The 17,893-nt window shown below is 37.2% G+C and overlaps 2 protein-coding genes across 3 annotated transcripts in view; one reads left to right on the forward strand and one right to left on the reverse strand.

Annotated features, from left to right (window-relative positions):
- The window catches only part of CENPP (centromere protein P), a 193,280-nt gene that overhangs the window by 40,800 nt on the left and 134,587 nt on the right, over nucleotides 1-17,893 (forward strand). The gene's annotated exons all lie outside the window — the stretch shown is intronic.
- On the reverse strand, nucleotides 85-17,432 carry OGN (osteoglycin). 2 transcript variants are annotated; one of them, XM_084794698.1, is made up of 7 exons: nucleotides 17,275-17,432; nucleotides 16,054-16,298; nucleotides 13,772-13,865; nucleotides 9,847-10,005; nucleotides 7,231-7,433; nucleotides 3,997-4,092; nucleotides 85-1,864 (listed from the first exon to the last, which is right to left on the reverse strand). In XM_084794698.1, exons 1-7 carry the CDS (start codon nucleotides 17,420-17,422, stop codon nucleotides 1,694-1,696), a joined length of 1,116 nt encoding a protein of 371 aa, XP_084650824.1. In that variant the 5' UTR covers nucleotides 17,423-17,432; the 3' UTR covers nucleotides 85-1,693. The 2 variants fall into 2 exon arrangements, with proteins under 2 accessions (XP_084650824.1, XP_084650825.1); XM_084794699.1 differs by lacking the exon at nucleotides 17,275-17,432 and adding an exon at nucleotides 16,483-16,547.

The raw sequence follows: 17,893 nt of genomic DNA on the forward strand, positions 1-17,893 counted from the left end.
AAACACACCATGTGTCTTTGTCTGTAGATGAGTACAGTTTTCTTGTGAAAGCCAGAAAATAATAGACATTCTCAGCCTTGTCACTTTATTTCCATTGATTTATTTAAGATTATGCTAATTTGCTTTTTTCCATATAAACAGAACCCTTCTGTTTGGATAGATTGTATTTTACAATGTTTATTGTATATTTATCTCAAATGTGCTATTAGGTACCATAAAAGTGGTAGTACCTGCCTTTAATCCCAGCACTCAAGAGGCAGAGGCAGAAGGATCTCTGTCAGTTCAAGACCAGACTGGTCTACAAAGGGAGTCCAGGACAGCCAGAGCTCTGCTACACAGAAAAAATCATGCATCAGAAAGCAAACTAACTAACAAAACAAAACAAAAAAGAGCAAACTAGTAAACATTATTAGAGCAATAGTTATGGCCTTACAGATCACAGATGCTTTAGTGAAAAGTTTCATCTGGTGTCAGCTTTAACAGGTGAGAGAGGGGTCAGTGTGGGTTGAGGCAAAACAACCAAATGCTTAAAATGAATGTTCTAGGAAAAGCATGTAAATTCTAATATGAATCTTATAATGGAAATAATATTGGTACTTTCATATGTAAAACATCAATATTTCTAAAACACTGATAATTCTATGTACAACCCCAAAGTAATATGTAGACTAATATTTGTGAGTGGGATGTGTATTTTCCTCTCAAGGTTAATTTTGGAATTTTTATCTGCATTGGTTCAGTTATCCCTATTAGATTAAAGATTAGATTTTCACTACCACATGTATCTGGAAATCATGGCTGTTGAGAATTGGTGCTCACAGCTGTATTGGGGATATTCAGTTTGTTTGGGTGAACTTGTACAGGTGAAGCTGTGTACAGAATAGACTATTTTCATTTCTTATATTTGAACAAATTTTTTATGAAATCATTCCTATACTGTGAAAAAGTTTACATTTTTTTCATAATTGAGAATCTTTAGAGTGAATGAGCCTTATTTTCTCACAAATGAGTAGGGCTTTTTTTTTCTTTCTCTTTTTTTATTGCTGTTGTTGCTGAAGTAATTGACTAAAGACTATCCATGTGACCACAAAGCAGAAAACAGAACTTTTCTAAACTGATTCTATAACAAAGAGTAAAATGTTACTTTACCTGGAAGATTTTGCCTACATGTGGCTACCCTTTTTCTTAGGCTAAGGGAGAAATACAGTAAAATAGCTGCCTTGACAGAAAGAGTTTCTGCTTTTTGGAGAGTGCCGATGAATCATAAAGTCATTGGGAGGTTACTGGGAACACTTTGCTTTTCACAGCTTTTTTGAACATCTGCTTTCAATGCTTTTGAGATACAGTGAATGTTAAGAAAGACAACCAGTTGAAAGTTTCTTGGAATTCTTGTACTCATTAGTCATGGGAATGTTGTATCTCATGCTATGTTTGTATAAAAGCATGCTATTTAGATGACAATCTGGTATAAACTACAAGGAGCTTTTAATGCTGTTTAGTTTCATATTGTGTTGTTTGGAACTAAGAGATTTGGGCTGGATTATTTTTGTAGTTACGGCTAAGAATTTTGGACATCTTTGTTTCAATATAAAATTCCATCATAGTGAGATAAAATGATAACATTAAACTAATGTTTATGTTTCTTTAGATATTAGGTATAAGTACTTTAGATTATAAACTGCATTGATGGTACTTAAAAGTATGACCCTATAGGTAATCTTTTTAAGCAGATAAAACTGTTTGGATGCTTTCCCAGAGCAATTGGATTGCCCTCCAAGCGAATCTCTTCAATACGGTCCCGAATGTAACGAGTGTCATTCGCCTTGCAGAAGGTATCATCCGTAATTGAAGATATGCTGTTAAACTGAAAAATAAAAGGAAAATATTCTGAAGTTTAAAACCAACATTTTGTATGTCATATAGTAAAAACACATAAGATATTTTGCCAATAATGTTATTTTTTAAATACTTTTTAAAAATATTAGTTTACAGAAATGACACCCTCTTTTAGAACCTGTACATACTTTTTTCCTGTACATACTTTTAAATGTGCAGAGTTGTTTTGGAATAGCAGTCTACTTATTACTCAGATTTGCATCCATTCAATCCTATTTGGAATATAAATAGACACATGATAGCTAGAAAAAGTATCCTATTCTGAAGTATTAACTCAAAATGGTACTGTATGCTTTTTTTGTGTGTATGTGTGGTTTTGGTTTTGGTTTTTGGGTTTTTTGTTTGTTTGTTTGTTTGTTTTGCTTTGTTTTGTTTTTCGAGACAGGGCTTCTCTGTGTAATCTTGGCTGTCCTGGACTCACTTTGTAGACCAGGCTGGCCTCAAACTCAAAAGATTCACCTGTGTCTGCCTCCTGAGCAAGCTCTGGCACTAAAGATATCCTCCCCCACACCCAGCACTGTGCTTAAATCTCCTTAAAAACTTGAAAAATAATAAGTTGAAATTCTTGTGTTGCTGAGATGTCAACTTTTGTTCATTTTCACTTTTTTTTCTCTCTCTGGCAATTTCCACTTCATGCTATCCTATAAACCCAGCTACAAAGTCTCGAGAAAGTACATGCTTGCTCACCTCTAGTTGGAAAAGAAGCACAAATCATAAATCTGAGTGCACTACTATTTGGAAAAAGAAACATAAATCAGTGGTCTTCAAATCTATGTTCAAAGTAACTAGGAGATGGATACTCAGCACCTTGAGTCAGGTCCTGGCAGATTGCCCAGGGGGTTTGCCTCCATTATTCTGTCTCTTCCCCTTTCCCTGCCTCCACCACATTACAGAAGGTGTGAGGGGAATCCTGGGCCCTGGAAGCCAGCACAAATTTTAGCATAGAGAAGCTGAACTCCTAGAAAATTCTTGGATTATAGGAATATCTTTGTTTTTGACTTCCCCTTTGATAATTTTGAATTATGATAATGAGATAACTTATAGTACCCCTCTAGAAAACTGCAGTATGGGGGACAAGACAAACATGCTTTGGACTGTACCTGCAGTGGGAACAGTGTTGTCAAACTGAATCATGGACTTACAGGGTCTCCACAGACTCAGTGGTATCAGAATTGAATTTTAGAATACCCAGCTGCTGTTAGAGAATTGGTTAGTAGTTAGAAAACACCACACGTTGTGTGTCACAGGTTGTGTCAGGAAAAAAGACACTCACCGTTCATGACTTTGGCCTGTTAGAACATGCAACACAATTCGTACCACTGTGGCTATGGTTCCTATGTATGTCTCAGTTCTGATGGGTCATTTACTGTCCCTGTTGTTTTCTTCATTGTCATCCCCTCTTCTGGGGATGGCGAGACAAACAAAAACACCACATAGGCACCACTGCCTTTGTGATCCTGCTCTGTGGTTTTGCCTCCAACCTGTACCTCAGATCCAAGGGTTCCAGCTATATAGCCGTGGCAGTGACTACCTGATGCCCATCCCTTCATCACCCCAGTCAACTTTAGCCTGAGAAATACGGAGCTAAAGAATGCCATAGATAAAAATTTAAAAATGCAAATGCTCAGTGATAGAACATCTATCTGCCTGCTTTGTATGAGGTTCTGTATTCAGTCCCCAGCACCACTTAAAACCACAACTAGGAGGTGCCAGAAGATGTATTCTGGGCTGGAGAAATGGCTCAGTGGCTTAAGAGCACTAGATGCTCTTCCAAAGGGCCAGGATTTAATTCCCAACGCCCACAAGGCAACTCACACTCCAGTTTTAGAGATCCAACACACTCACATAGACATACATGTAGGCAAAGCACATGAAATAAATAAATCATTTTTAAAAAAAAGAATAGACTTTATACCCCCTAGACTGATCTACTTAGTATACTCTGGATTGGACCTGCGGTTCTTATGTAGGCATTAGGGAATCACACTGCTTTAGTGATGTAACCATAATTAGACATGTACATGAATGAGTTTCTTAATGAATAATAAAAAGTGGCCCCATATTAGCTAAAGCTGGTTACTGTGCAAAAAACAGTTGTACCTGAAGGTGAATTACACGTAGACTTTCTGGTAAATTTGGAGGCACAGATTCCAGATCATTATGGTCCAAATAGAGGAAAGAGAGTTTATTCAGTTTCTATAAAGAAAAATTTGAATGTTACTGAGATCTAAGCATTCCTTCACAGTCAGATAATACATACTTTAAAACTATTGATGTAAGCACATTTCAGTAATATCAATGTTAGGATAATCATTTGTTGTTTTGATTATTACTGGTTTTGTCTCATGAACGGTGTCTTTGGTTTTCAAGACATGATATTTAGCAGAACCCTGTTGCACACGCCACATTTCTTTGACCATTCATCTCATTCCTGAGTACTCAGCCTTTGAAATTTACCTAGGGAGCACCTGTATAAGATCAGGGGTTGAATTCTTCAAGTCTCTTGAGACTCCTGAGCTTCCCATAAAAGTTCTACCTATTTCTAGAAAAATGGCTACTCCTAAGAGATTATGCTTAGCAAGATGTTGCTTTCTCAAAGCAATTTGTCAAACATGCAATTTAATATGTAACAGGACGTGTGTTTTCCCATGAGGGACTTACATTGAAATATTCCTTATTAACAGTAATGTAGTACTGTGTATCATTGTATGCTGTTATTTCAGAATGTCATTTCTTTAGCCATTACTCCTAATCTTTGTATGCATCCTGTGCTACCATGCAGATTTTATTATTGGTATGTGTGAGGGTGTCTCACCATGAACCCATCTAAGACTTACAGTCCTTCAGCTTCCCAGATGCTAGGATTACAGGCATGTTGTACTATGCCCCAGTTGCTAGTTCTTTTTCTATGCTGTTATTTCAATCCTTTCTCTTTTTTCAATTTTTAAAAATTCTTTCTATGTGTTCATGTGTATAAGCCATACTGTACATGTTGTAAGCTAGAGGACAACCCGGATCTCTGATTCCATGTTTGACCTGGGGATCCAACTCAGATTGTCCAACTTGACAGCAAGCACCCATACCTGATGAGCCACCTCCCCACCTCTCTATCCTTTCTTAAACAGTTTACATTCCTACCATATGGACACTAACTACCTATCTTTCCAGGGCTGCTTTTATATGAATTATAGTAACTGGATTTTACTAGTAGTTATTGCAATTGCACTGCATTAAATAAAGTAGACAATTATATCATTTTTGTGCCAACTTGCCCAATATCTCTTTTGTAAAATTGCAAAATATTTAAGCTTTCCTTTCTTTGTCCTTTCTTCCTTCCTTCTTCTGAGATGAGTGTGGTCATTCTGCCTTACCCAAGCTAGCCTTCACCTACTAGTCTTAAGCTTCCTCTTGCCTCACTTTTCCAAGTAGCTTAGACTACAAGGAGACAGACATCCCTACAAAGATGGCATAGTGGTGCCTTTACATGCTCAAGCATCTACCCAGCTCACAATTTTTGTTTGTTTTGTTTTTAGAAAGTGAGTCTGCTCTGGTTTGTATTTTGAGACTTGGTCTTACCATGTGAACCTGGACCAAGTTGGCCTTAAACTTGAAGTTCTCTTGCCTTAGCCTCCCCTATGCTGGGATTACAGGTGTGCACCACTATGCCATCTTTGTAGGGATGTCTGTCTGGGTGTCTCAGTCCTTTATTTATAAATAAAAACAAGCAAACAAAAAACCTAGCAAGATTCTGTAATGTTGAAGATTACCTTAAATAGAAAGAAAATAGGTTTTGTTGTTTTTGTTGTTTTGTTTGGGGGGTGGTATTTGTTTGTATCCGTGGTGTTTTGAGACAGGGATTGTCTCTGTGTAGCCTTGCTGTCCTGGAGGCTAGCCTCCAAATCAGAGAGATGCCTGTCTCTGCCTCCCAAGTGCTGGGATTAAAGGCATGCAACACTACTGCCTGACCTGAAAATATTTTTTTAACAGGCAGTTGTGGATAGAGGATATATTTGTTTGATTACATAATCTAGCATAAGTGAAAGTTTGATAACTTTAGGTTCTTCTGTTCGGCGTTCTCTTGTGACATTGCTTAAATTGGCCTTAACCTTCAGGTCCTCCTGCCTGAGGCTCCTGGGTAGTTGCAATTGCACGTGTGTGAGATCTTGTCTCTGTTGTTATTTTTGAGATGGTGTCTCACTGTATAGCCCTCTCTGACTGGAAGTTGCTATGTAGATCATGCTGGCCTCAAAGGTACAGAGCTCCTTTCTCCATCATGCTCCGCCATGCCTGCCATCTTACCTTTGGAAAAATCTTGGTTTTTTTGTAGGAGAGGGCACATCTGCAGGCCAGAAGAGGGCATCAGATCACATTATAGATGGTTGTGAGCCACCATGTGGTTTCTGGGAATTGAACTCAGGACCTCTGGAGGAGCAGAGCTATCTCTCCAGCCCCCATCTTGCCTTTGGAATAGGGTTGTCTTCTGCCAACAGTGGCTTGAGCATCTCATAGTTTTGCCTGAGGTTACCTTCTAGTGTAAAGAGATTGTACCATAGGTATGGAAGTTCTGGACTGATGTGATTACTTTTTTCAATTTCATAAAAAAAATCTGTTATTTTGGAATTACTTGATTTATTCTTTGAGGAATACTGCTGTATTATTTACTATGGTTAAATATAAATTATACTAGCTATTCCTAGTTAATAGGAACAATATAAATATTTTGAAACAATGAAACAGAAGCGTTTTCTTTTAAATATATTTCTTACTATTAATAGAAAACACCCATTTCTCTTATCTTTCTATGATACATGTTATGATATATGTTTTGTTTGTTTGATTGATTTTTATTTGATGGAAGGAGTTGAACTTAGGTCTTCAAACATCCTAAGCATACTTTCTACCACCAAATTATACTTTCAGCCATGTATACATATATATTGACCCAATGTCCCCTTGTGGAATATAAGTCTGGAATAATATTGGTCTGGAAAAAGACTCACTACAGCTCTCTTCACTTCTTATCATGCTCTACAGAAATATATCTCAAAAGTAGAACAGGAGCAGAATGGAGGAACACAGTACCAATTTAAAAATATTATCACTGGGTCAGTGAGATGCTTCCACTATTAACATACTTGCTGTTAAGCTTGATGACCTGAGCTCCCGCCCCAGGGCCCACATGGTGAAAGGAGACAGCCAACCTCCACAAGTTATCTCTACAAGTATCCCTGGTATATGCCCACACACAAAATAAATGAACACACAATAAGCAAACAAAATAAAAACTTAAAAATATCACAGATATTGTGTTCAGTCATACTATGGAATACTTACTTTGAATGTATTTGCTTTAATTCCTTTACTCTTGATTTTATTATGTTTGGCATTAAGTAAAGTAAGTTTCGGAGGAAGAACTGGAAGTCTTAGAAGTTGATTTTCAGCAAGTGTAAGTTCTTCTAACAGAGAAAGTTTTGAAAAAGTACCGTCTTCTATGTCTTCTATCAAATTTCCCGTAAAATCAAGTCTTCTTAAGTTAGCTTGAGGGTAATGAGTACAGACATATGTTAGGATTTCACTGTGTAGACTGAAGAAAAGCACTGAACAGATCGCTCAAGCCCTAAGTTTCTGTTGCAGTTAGTACTCAGTCAGGCTCATCTTGCAGTGTTGACAATCTGACTGACAGCAGGGCGCTAGAATTCCAGCTGTGCTTTCATGGCGTACTGGAGGCTGAACCTGGGGCTTCATGCTTGGTGAACAAGCACCCTACCACTGAGCTACACTCACAATCCCACAAGTAAAGTTTTGTTGAGCACTGAGTGTTTCTGTGCCTAACAATGATGCCTTTCTTACTATGGTCTCTCAGAATGTACAATTCAAAAAGCATCTTACAGTTTATAGTCTTTCCATCCTTCTCTAAATGTATTATGTATAAACATCAAAGGAAATTCTTACTGCACATCACAGGGAGTAATTGTGGTTAATCAAATTTAATATATAATTATTTTTAAATTTTTGCCAGCATGTTGCATTATAATTGTGGGTATTATTGTATTAGTTTGTTTACACCTTACTTAACAAAAACAAAGACATAAATGTACTCCAATTTGTTAACGTGGTGCAGACTAAGAGATTGAGACATAGTCACTCTCTCCCTCTCCCTGTTCCCCTCCTCCACCTCCTCTTCCCCCTATCCCTGTCCCTCCTCCTCTCCCTCTCCCTCTCTCTGTTGAGAGTAGCTCAGGCTGGGATGGTTAGAATATAGGGTTTGGTGGTTTGTTTGTTTGTTTTTTCATTCATAGTAGCTGTTTTCTAAAAAGTTGTTGCAACACTGAATTAGTGAATACAGAACTGTTGATTCTAGGAGAGTTCCACAGCCAGGTGCTCATAAGGTTCTGCTCACTCATTTTTGCCAGACAATTAATATGGACCCTTTTGTTTAAAGACAGCTTAATATGCCCTCTGAATTCATGAACATTGGTGTAACTGACACTTGAGTGAAATTTATCTAACACTTGCACTTTCTGCAATATGAAGCAAAAATTAATGTGAAAACCATGATGAATAAGAATAAGACACTGCTACATTTTATGATGACTGAAAGTAGAGCATTGCCTTGTTATTCCTTAATTGGAAATGTATATTTTGAATAACTCGGTTTTGTTGTTGTTGTTCTGTGAATTTCTGCTAGTGATCATACATGACTGGAGATTGAGTCTATGCCTTCATATGTGCTAGGCAAGTGTTCTAGCACTGAACTACATGTCCAGAAAAGTATAAATAATGAGGAACACCAACTGTTTTTCACTCTGCAACTTAGACTTACTATTGGCAGCGTGAGTCCAGTTAGACTTAAACTCATAAAGGTATAGTTAAAGAAGCGGGGGATGTCACACAGTGGTAGAGAACACTTGCCTAGTGTGGGCCAAATCTTGGACTCAACCGCTGCAGTCCCGATAAGTAAATAAAATGTAGTAAAGCCAATGTGGATTTGATTGTGGTTTTCTTAGGAACACTTGATGACCTTGAAATCTGGAAAACTGACAAGGAATGAGCAATCCAGGACTGGGTCTTGGTATTATAGAAAGGAGCATTAGTAGTATGCTGACCACAACACCTCAGTTCAGTTAAAGTTAGAAAGCCAAAAGGCTGATTGCTAATAACCTGGCAAAAAGTTAACACCACTCTTACAGAACTTTGTCCTTTAAAGTGTCTAAGGAGCATGGTTGCATTTCATCATAATGATTACAACTTGGTATTTTAAAAGTTGTTCTCCAGATACTTTTAAAAGATTGTTAATTATGTGTACATGTACTTGTCTGTGTGGGGGTAAGTGCATGTGTGATTGTAGGTGCTTGTAGAGTCCAGCAGGGGTATCAGATCCCCTGTAGCTGGAGTTAGAGGTAGTTGTGAACCACCTGATAATGGGTTCTGGGCATCAAACTGAGGGGTCCTCAGGAAGAACAGAAACACTCTTAAACACTGAACCATCTTTCTATCTCCCTCTCCAGATACTTTTACTATGTATCAGGCTTAAGAGTTGCAAGGAGCCAGGTAATCCTAGAACATGGAAAGTGAGGGCGGCAGTTCAAGATCATTCGCCTCTATTGCATATTGAGTTCAAGGGCAGAAGAAAACAAAACAATAAAAAGTGGAAACAAAAGCAGTTTGTGGATTTATGGTGAAAGTGGAAAATATCTAGTTAGTTGGAGAAGCGTCCTGGTCATGCTGATACTGCTGACCCCTGAAACGTGTGCATCTTGAAGTGATGATACCTGTGTCAGGGAATAGCAACATCGCCAGTAAAGAATGATCACGGAAGGATTCACGGAAAGGAGATTCTGATCTTTGTAAAATGTATGTTGTATACTTAGATGCTCTAACAGTGCTGACCTTAAATATAGTAGGTGGAAAAAATAGGTAAATATTTGGAGTTTTATATTTTAAACTTACGCATGTCTGCAAAATCTTTGGCAGTCAGCTTTTTGATTTTGTTGAATCGTGCGTAAAGATAAGCTGATTCCTTCGGCAGTGGTGGCACAGCATCAATGTCAACTTCTTCACAGTAGACAGAGCCACTTAAACAGACACACAGCAGGCATGTGGGCATTTCTGAGGAGAAAGAAGTGTAAACATAAACTTTGAAAATATTTGTTATCTGATTGTAAAATTATTTTGAATTTTAAAAAATGTTACAGAATATTAGTGATATCAGAAAACATAATTATGGTAACTGACAATCTGTATTGTGTTTAATAATTTAATCAGAATTTTACTTAAAGTCTACAGTTAACATAGATTATCACTTTATTATTGTGTATGTGTATAAATTTGTGGTAGAACAACATTCAGGAGACAATTCTCTCCTTCTACCACGTGGATTGAATTCAGGTTGTCAAGCTTGGCAGCAACGGGTGCCTTTACCTACGAGCTGTCTTGCTGGTCGTCCCCCCTCCCCCCCGTTTTTTATTTTATTTTATTAATTTATTCATATTACATCTCAGTGGTTATCCCCTCCCTTGTATCCTCCCATTCCTCCCTCCCTCCCATTTTCCCCTTACTCCCCTCCCCTATGACTGTGACTGAGGGGGACCTCCTCCCCCTGTATATGCTCACAGGGTATCAAGTCTCTTCTTGGTAACCTGCTATCCTTCCTCTGAGTGCCACCAGGTCTCCCCCTCCAGGGGGCGTGGTCAAATATGGGGCACCAGAGTTCGTGTGAAAGTCAGACCTCACTCTCTACTCAAAATCTATCTGGTGCTATCTCAGAAAACTGGGAATAGGGCTTGCGCAAGACCCAGCTATTCCATTCTTTGGAATATACCCAGAAGATGCTCCAGCACACAACAAGAAAATTTGCTCAACCATGTTCATAGCAGCCTTATTCATAATAGCCAGATCATGGAAACAGCCTAAGTGTCCCTCAGTAGAAGAATGGATAAAGAAATTGTGGTACATTTACACTATGGAATACTACTCAGCTATGAAAAACAAGGAATTCCTGAAATTTGTGGATAAATGGATTGAACTAGAAATGATCATAATGAGTGAATTAACCCAGAAGCAGAAAGAGCCAAATAAAAACTATTTTTTTAAAAAAAGAGAAAAAACCAAGTTGTAATAGTTTATTTTGTCCATCATGTAGGGCCTGAGGATTGAACTCACAGAGTCAGGACTCAGCCCTGAGCTGTGTTACTGGCCACCAGATGGATTTTTGTTCAGCTTCTTTTCTTCGATATTTGAGTTCTTTATAAGTTGGAGAATTACATTTTTATAATATATTACAAATATCCTTCCCATTTTGATGTCTTTTGCTTTATACAAAAGTGATTATTTTGTAATTTTATGAAGTAATTTAAAAAATCTTTTTCTATAAAATATCTGGATTTCAAGTCACTCCAATCCCAGACTGTCTACTAACCCTTTAAGGCTTTATCTTACACATGCAGATCCCTAATCTTTCTTAAGCTTATTTCTCTCTTGTTTTTATGAAATGTGCATCTAACTTCTCTCTCTTCAAGTGGCTCTCTAGTTCTCCTAGACTTAGTTCTTTAAAATCTTTCTCCCTCAGTACCTAAGTGCTTAAGTACTTTTCCATGCCCTAATTATATTCTAAATGCCTCTGTATTTCTGTCCATATCTGATCTTTTTAATCTGTGTTACTGGTCTTTACTCATGTACTATTTCCAAGTTGTTAAACATGGTATGTTTTATCTGGCATTGTCCAGTGTTTCCACAGCTAGTTTTGCAGTTTTTCTTATATGTATCTCTATCTGTATTTTAGAATCAACTTTCCTAGCATTATAAAAAATTTGGTAATTTTAGTAGGATTGTGTATACTTTCTGAATTTAAATAATAATGATATTTGTATGGTATTCAATCATCCTGTCCAAGAAAAGGATATCATTCCAATTATTCAAGTCTATTTTTGCTAAAATATTTGCCAGATTTTTAAGGATATGTTTCCTGTTTTAGTGTTTGTTTTTTTTTTTTTTTCATTTTATTGTAGCCACATAGGAATTGGTGTGGATGGTTTTTTTCATTGTTTCATATGAAACTAGGTTTGTGACATGACAAGAATAAATCAGTGCAACCACTTTGGAAATCAGTCTTGTGCTCTCTCAGAAAATTGGGAATAGGTCTACCTCAAGACCCATCTATTCCACTGCCTGGAATATATGCGAAAGATGTTCCACCACACAACAAGGACATCTGCTCAACTATATGCATAGCAGCGTTATTCATAATAGCCAGAATCTGGAAACAACCTAGATGTCCCTCAGTCAAAGAATGGATAAAGAAACTGTGGTACACTTACACAATGGAATACGGCTTAGCTATTAAAAACAAGGAATTCTTGACATTTGCAGACAAATGGATGGAACTAGAAATGATCATCCTGAGTGAGTTAACCCAGACCCAGAAAGACACACATGGTATATACTCACTTATAATTGGACACTAGCCCGGCATGGATGTCCTCTGAGAGGCCTCACTCAGCGGGGGGATCAGGGCAGATGCTGAGAGTCGCTTTTGGGACTCCAGGTGAGAGTGGTGTGAGTGAATAGGAAGATAGAAGGACCTAGAGGGTCCTGAAGATCATCAAGGCTGGCGGGTCTGGACCCAGGGAGGCCTGCACAAACTACTGTGCCAGCCAAGGACAAAGCATGCAGTAAACGTAGACCTCCTGTTCAGATCCAGCCAGTTGTGTGGGGAGTGAGGACGGACTCTGACATGAACTCTGGGGCCCCCTATTTGACCACTTCCCCTTGGTGGGGAGGCCTAGTGGCACTCAGAGGAAGAGGAAGCAGGCTCTTTGGATGAGACCTGATAGGCTATGATCATAAGGTGGAGAGGAGGTCCCCTTCTATCACAGGTCTAGGGTAGGGGAATGGGGTAAAAGAGGGAGGGAGAGGGGAATGGGAAGATATAAATGAAGGGATAACAATTGGAATGTGACCTGAATAAATTTATTTTTTAATTTTTTTAAAGAATCAAATATAGGAACTATAATGTATGGCTTGTAGTTTGTTATTTCACAGTAATTTCCCTACTGTTTTAACTGAAACATACATTGCAATTACTTATGTAGAGTCATTCTTGTTTCTCCTTTGTGTTTTTCTTTTTTGCTTGCTGCTTTTTAAAATACTAGTCACTGAATTTAAGGCCACAAGTAAACACTCCCAACACACTCTGGCTTCTGTGAGTTTCTTGAAGATAATAATTAATTGTATTATATTTGCCTCATCCAAAGCTATTGATTGTATTTGAAAAATAATCTTTAGATCTTTCTTGATTTGTTTATTCATTCATTTGTTTGTTTTGTTTTTTCAAGACATGATTTCTCTGTGTAGGCGCAGCTTCCCTGGACTCACTTTGTAGACCAGACTGGCCTCGAACTCATCAGAGATCCACCTGCCTCTGCCCCCTGAGTGTTGGGGTAACAGGTGTGTACCACCATGCCCTGTGACTTGTTTATTTTTGACAACCTTATGTAGCCTTTGCTAGCTGAAACTTACTATGTTTAAGGCTGACTTAGAACTCATTGAGATCTGTCTGCCTTTACCTTCCAAGTGCTAGGATTAGTAAAGGTGTGTGCTAACATGCCAGGCTTTTGAACTGATTTTATGTGGACAGAAACAAAGATTTTTTTTTTCCCCTAAAGTGTAGCTTTAGACAAAGTATTGGATGTTTCTGAGCATTCTGGCCCACAGTTTTCACTAAGTAATGAGCACTTCCCATATAACTATAGAGGAAATTTCAGTTTATAATTTACTGGTCTTGAGACAATTTTTGATTAATACAAAGAATATAATTTCTTGTAGGTATTTTTAAATTATGCTTTTCAAATATACTAGATAGATTGTTTATACTTACCATCATTTTCTATCTTGGTGGGTAGTGATGGTAAAACCTCATCTTTCTGTAGCTGAAGACTTTTATCATCAGGAATTATCATAGTTTCTTTTTCCTATTGTAAAGTTAGAAGTTTGTTAATCAGCTGTGATAAGTCATGAGTCTGACTCTAAACCAGAGGGATCACAGACATTTGTCATAGTCACAATTAGAGGTATTTTATTAGGATTTTGAGGTGTGTGTGTGAGAGAGAGAGAGAGACAGACAGACAGACAGACAGACATAGACAGACATATTGGACAAAGGACAACCTCTGGAAGTCAGTTCTGTCCACCATTTGGGCTTAGGGGATCTGTGGGTGCAAGAGACTTTATTTTGCAGCTCTATCTCCGCAGTGCCCTATGTCCACATGTTCTATCTCAGCACTCTGTTAAGATTTTATACATACTTCCATACTTTTTTTTTCATTAAATCACACTGTAAATACTCTAAGTAGAATATGCATTCCTAAGTAAATGAATCAGCTTTTTAAAAAAGGTTTGTTTCCATTGGCTGAACTTAGTACTTGATATTCACATGTTGATAATTCTCTGTATGAGAATGAACATTTTTCTATTGTGACACTATTCCTTATAGCTTTTCATCAGTTTCTACCTTCAGAGCAACAGTACAACAACAGCACACTTCTCACAGTCATATTTAGAGCTGTGTAATTAGAATGGAAAGTAGGTTCTTTCATGGCCTGCATGCCTCCCTGCTTTGGCCTTAGGATGGGTCCCTTTTATTCTAGCCCCTTGACCTGCTCAGGCCATTGCTGTAGGCTGAGCTCTACAACAGGAGATTATCATTCCCTCTGTCTTCTTTTCAGAGAATGTGTTTTCTGTTAGCAGACTATAATTTATTACATGGATACCTATTCACTCACTCACTTTCTTTCTTTCTTTCTTTCTTTCTTTCTCTCTCTCTCTCTTTCTTTCTTTCTTTCTTTCTTTCTTTCTCTCTCTCTCTTTCTTTCTCTTTCTCCATGTTATTTCAGTGGACTCCTGACTCATTTCCCTTAGCCCTCACTTCCCCATCAGTGTACTGCCTAAACCTATCACTCTTCCCCACTGAATTCTCCATTTCAACAAATATTAGTCCTCATAATTAAATTGATGGAAAACTGCATAAAGCTCCGTGTAGTTAAGCAGAAAGTTTTAAGATTCGAGGACTTTTGAAAGTATCCTGCAGTTGGCTGATAGACTTAGACCATTCCAGTAAGACAGTAGATTACAAGCTTTTTTTGTTTTGTAATTTTGCTTTTTAACATGAAGCTGTTGCTAGAGTGCCTGTCTATTTTGTCTTAACCATGGATAGAAATAACACCAGCATCTTAACTCATTCCTGTGGAATAAAGAAACTGTGGCGTTAACATTAGCTCATTGTGAGTTAGGACAGGGAAAAAGCAGTTTGAACTGGTTATCTTAAAATCTTCACTATCTGATTTGTAGTAAAAAGAACTTTTAAAATAGTAACTATTATGTATTGACTTTAATTTTCCTCTGTATGTGTGTGTGTGTGTATGTGTGTGTGTGTGACACAGTGAGCAGCACGTAGTTTTATGCCATGTTAACTTCTCCACCTAGTGTTCATTTCTGTATGCCCGGTGTGGGGGAAAAACCACACACACACACACACACACACACACACACACACACACACACACACACACACACCCCTAATTGCTTTGCTCTGAAGGTTGGATATGAGTGATGTGGTATAAAAGCCACAGCTCAGTGGTACATCATTACAGACTTTGGTAGAAATTGGTAGAGTCTAACCTGTTAAATGTAATTAAAAATAAACCCCTATAGCAAGTAGTTTATTGGTAGTCTATGTGATTGGCATACATAACCAGTAAGTATTCTTATATTTACTTTCTAGGATTGTATTTTTCTGAATTCGATAAGCATAAACTGATAGTTCATCCTTTCTTAATTTATCTTTGTGATAATATAGCATGTAACTATAGGATATTATGTAGCATTGTTTAATAAAAATTTCAACTATCAAAGATCATCTTGAAGTCTAATATCTCTTAAATTTTAATTTAAATTCCAAATCAAATTTTCTTTAGCTACTTTTTGTTTACCATAGGTACTCATTATTAATTCAGGAATTATGCATATTTGAAATATATAATTACTTTAAAATTTAAAATGCCTTTGTCACTCTTAACTTATCAAATATTGAATTTAAGAGGAAAACATGCATTCAAGTTGGTATCATTTTAGAATAAGAATTTAAAGTAGAAATAAAAATACCTTAATATTTTTTCCATCCTGGTATTTATCTTCATAGTCCTGGCTAAATTTAGTTTCTTCAGAATTATCTGTTCCATACTCATAGTTAATGTGTGAGTCCAGCTGAGTTTGTGGTGCTGGCTGTGTCAGAGGCACGAACAGTAGCAGGAGAAGTAGAAAATGCACAGTCTTCATTTCAGCAAACTCAAGGTGACTGGAAGTTAGTAAACTAGTGACCTGATGTCTGTGGAACAAAACTTTTTCCCCTGGAAATAAGAATGTAGACCATGGAAGGAGAATTTAAAACCTTGGAGGATACTTTGGCACTGTGTATGCAGTAGGGGCTAGAGAACAAGTATTTAACCCTTCCTGTTCCTTAATTAAATACTAACAAGTTTTTATGTGCCAGTGAAGATTCTGAAAAATTCAGAAAGTAGTTTCATTTCTTACCTATCAGAAAATTTAGAACTGTTGGTAAGTTTATTAACAGTCCAATGCCTTGAGTAGGAGTACTTGTATGCAGTTAATCTTCTCAGGGTACCTGCAGTACAAATGGTTAACGCGAAGATCCATGATCTTGTGTCATGTGAGTTAAAAATATCGTATTTCAGGATTGCTGCTTTAAACTAACTCTTGATTCATATTGCTGTTACAGAAGCAGTTCTGAGAAAAGTTTAACATCATAAAAAGCAGACATTAACACTTTTAAGTGGTATAGAATATAGGAAAAATCATATATAATTTTTCTAGTTTTATAAATTTAATAGGCTATCACTGGCTTCAGTTAATAATGTTGCCTTTTGAAGCTTAAATTATAAAAAATTCAACAACAATACCACTGCAGAGTGGGATAATTTAAACCCTCAAACTAGGAACTTTGGAGAATGAACTGGAAAGATTCTTTGAGGCTCACCAGTGAATTTTACTGCTGAGTGCATGTTTCAGAGATTTTAAAAACGATAAACAGACTCACTTAGAAGTGCTGATGTTGCTTTTATAGATGCCAATTTGTCAAAAATCCAGTGATTGAGATTTGAAAAAAAAAAGTGGGTTTGTAGCTTTTTCTGCTTCCAGTTCTTATCTATATCAATGTTAAAGTTATAAAATGATATGAAAGTATTACTGAAAATCAGTTCTTCAAGGAAAATGGAACATACTAACAAATGGCTTTACATTTAGTAAGACTTTTAGAATCACACTAAACACACAGTATTTACATTAATATATGAGAAAGCAGCCTACCGTAGTGTCTGGTTGGAGCCCGTGTGGTTTTTCTCAATAGGTGTTCATGCTTGTGCATTAGTCCCAAGTGGGAGGGTGACTGAGCAAAGCTGTGGAATTGTTTCAAACTGCTGAATAAAATTTCAGGGCCTAACAGCATGAATCCCATGTGGAATTCAGCAGCAGATTCCATGTGGTGGAAATCTTTGCCAACATTCCTTCTCTGGGGTGAAACGCAGGGTGTTATATGAGAGAGTGTGCTGAAGATGTTTGAAACTGCTGCACCAGGGCAGCTGCAGTGTGCTGCAGTCCAGATCCTTTTTACCTTGTGTACTAATCTTTTAGTGAATATCAGTTTATAAGAGTGACATTTTAAAAAGCATGCTTTTATTTTTGCACTTTTTTGTTATAGAAAACACTTACCTTTGAATGAAGTAGAACACCAAACCAAACATAGACTTTGTTTTTAGTTTAATAAGGACTAAGGATTTTGTCCCCATACTATAACTAATATATTAAAATTTTCTATGTAAAATAAGTCTTAACTCAAATTATTCTGTAGTTTTGTCTTTTGGTTTTTAATTCCTTTATTTTAGTTCATAAGAGTGTGAGAATAGCTTTTAAAAAGAAGTTTGGTTCC

This window comes from Acomys minous (genome assembly GCF_964271855.1).
Source record: "Acomys minous genome assembly, chromosome: 9".
Classification (NCBI taxonomy): domain Eukaryota; kingdom Metazoa; phylum Chordata; class Mammalia; order Rodentia; family Muridae; genus Acomys; species Acomys minous.

Excerpts from the sequence above, each read along its gene's own strand:
- OGN (XM_084794698.1), bottom strand. The coding sequence starts at position 17,422 with ATGGGATTCATGCTGTTAGGCCCTGAAATTTTATTCAGCAGTTTGAAA. Across the intron at positions 16,299-17,274 it reads GGCTCCAACCAGACACTACG|GGGAAAAAGTTTTGTTCCAC; the intron begins GTAGGCTGCTTT and ends TCTTATTTCCAG. Across the intron at positions 10,006-13,771 it reads CACCAAGATAGAAAATGATG|AAATGCCCACATGCCTGCTG; the intron begins GTAAGTATAAAC and ends CTTTCTCCTCAG.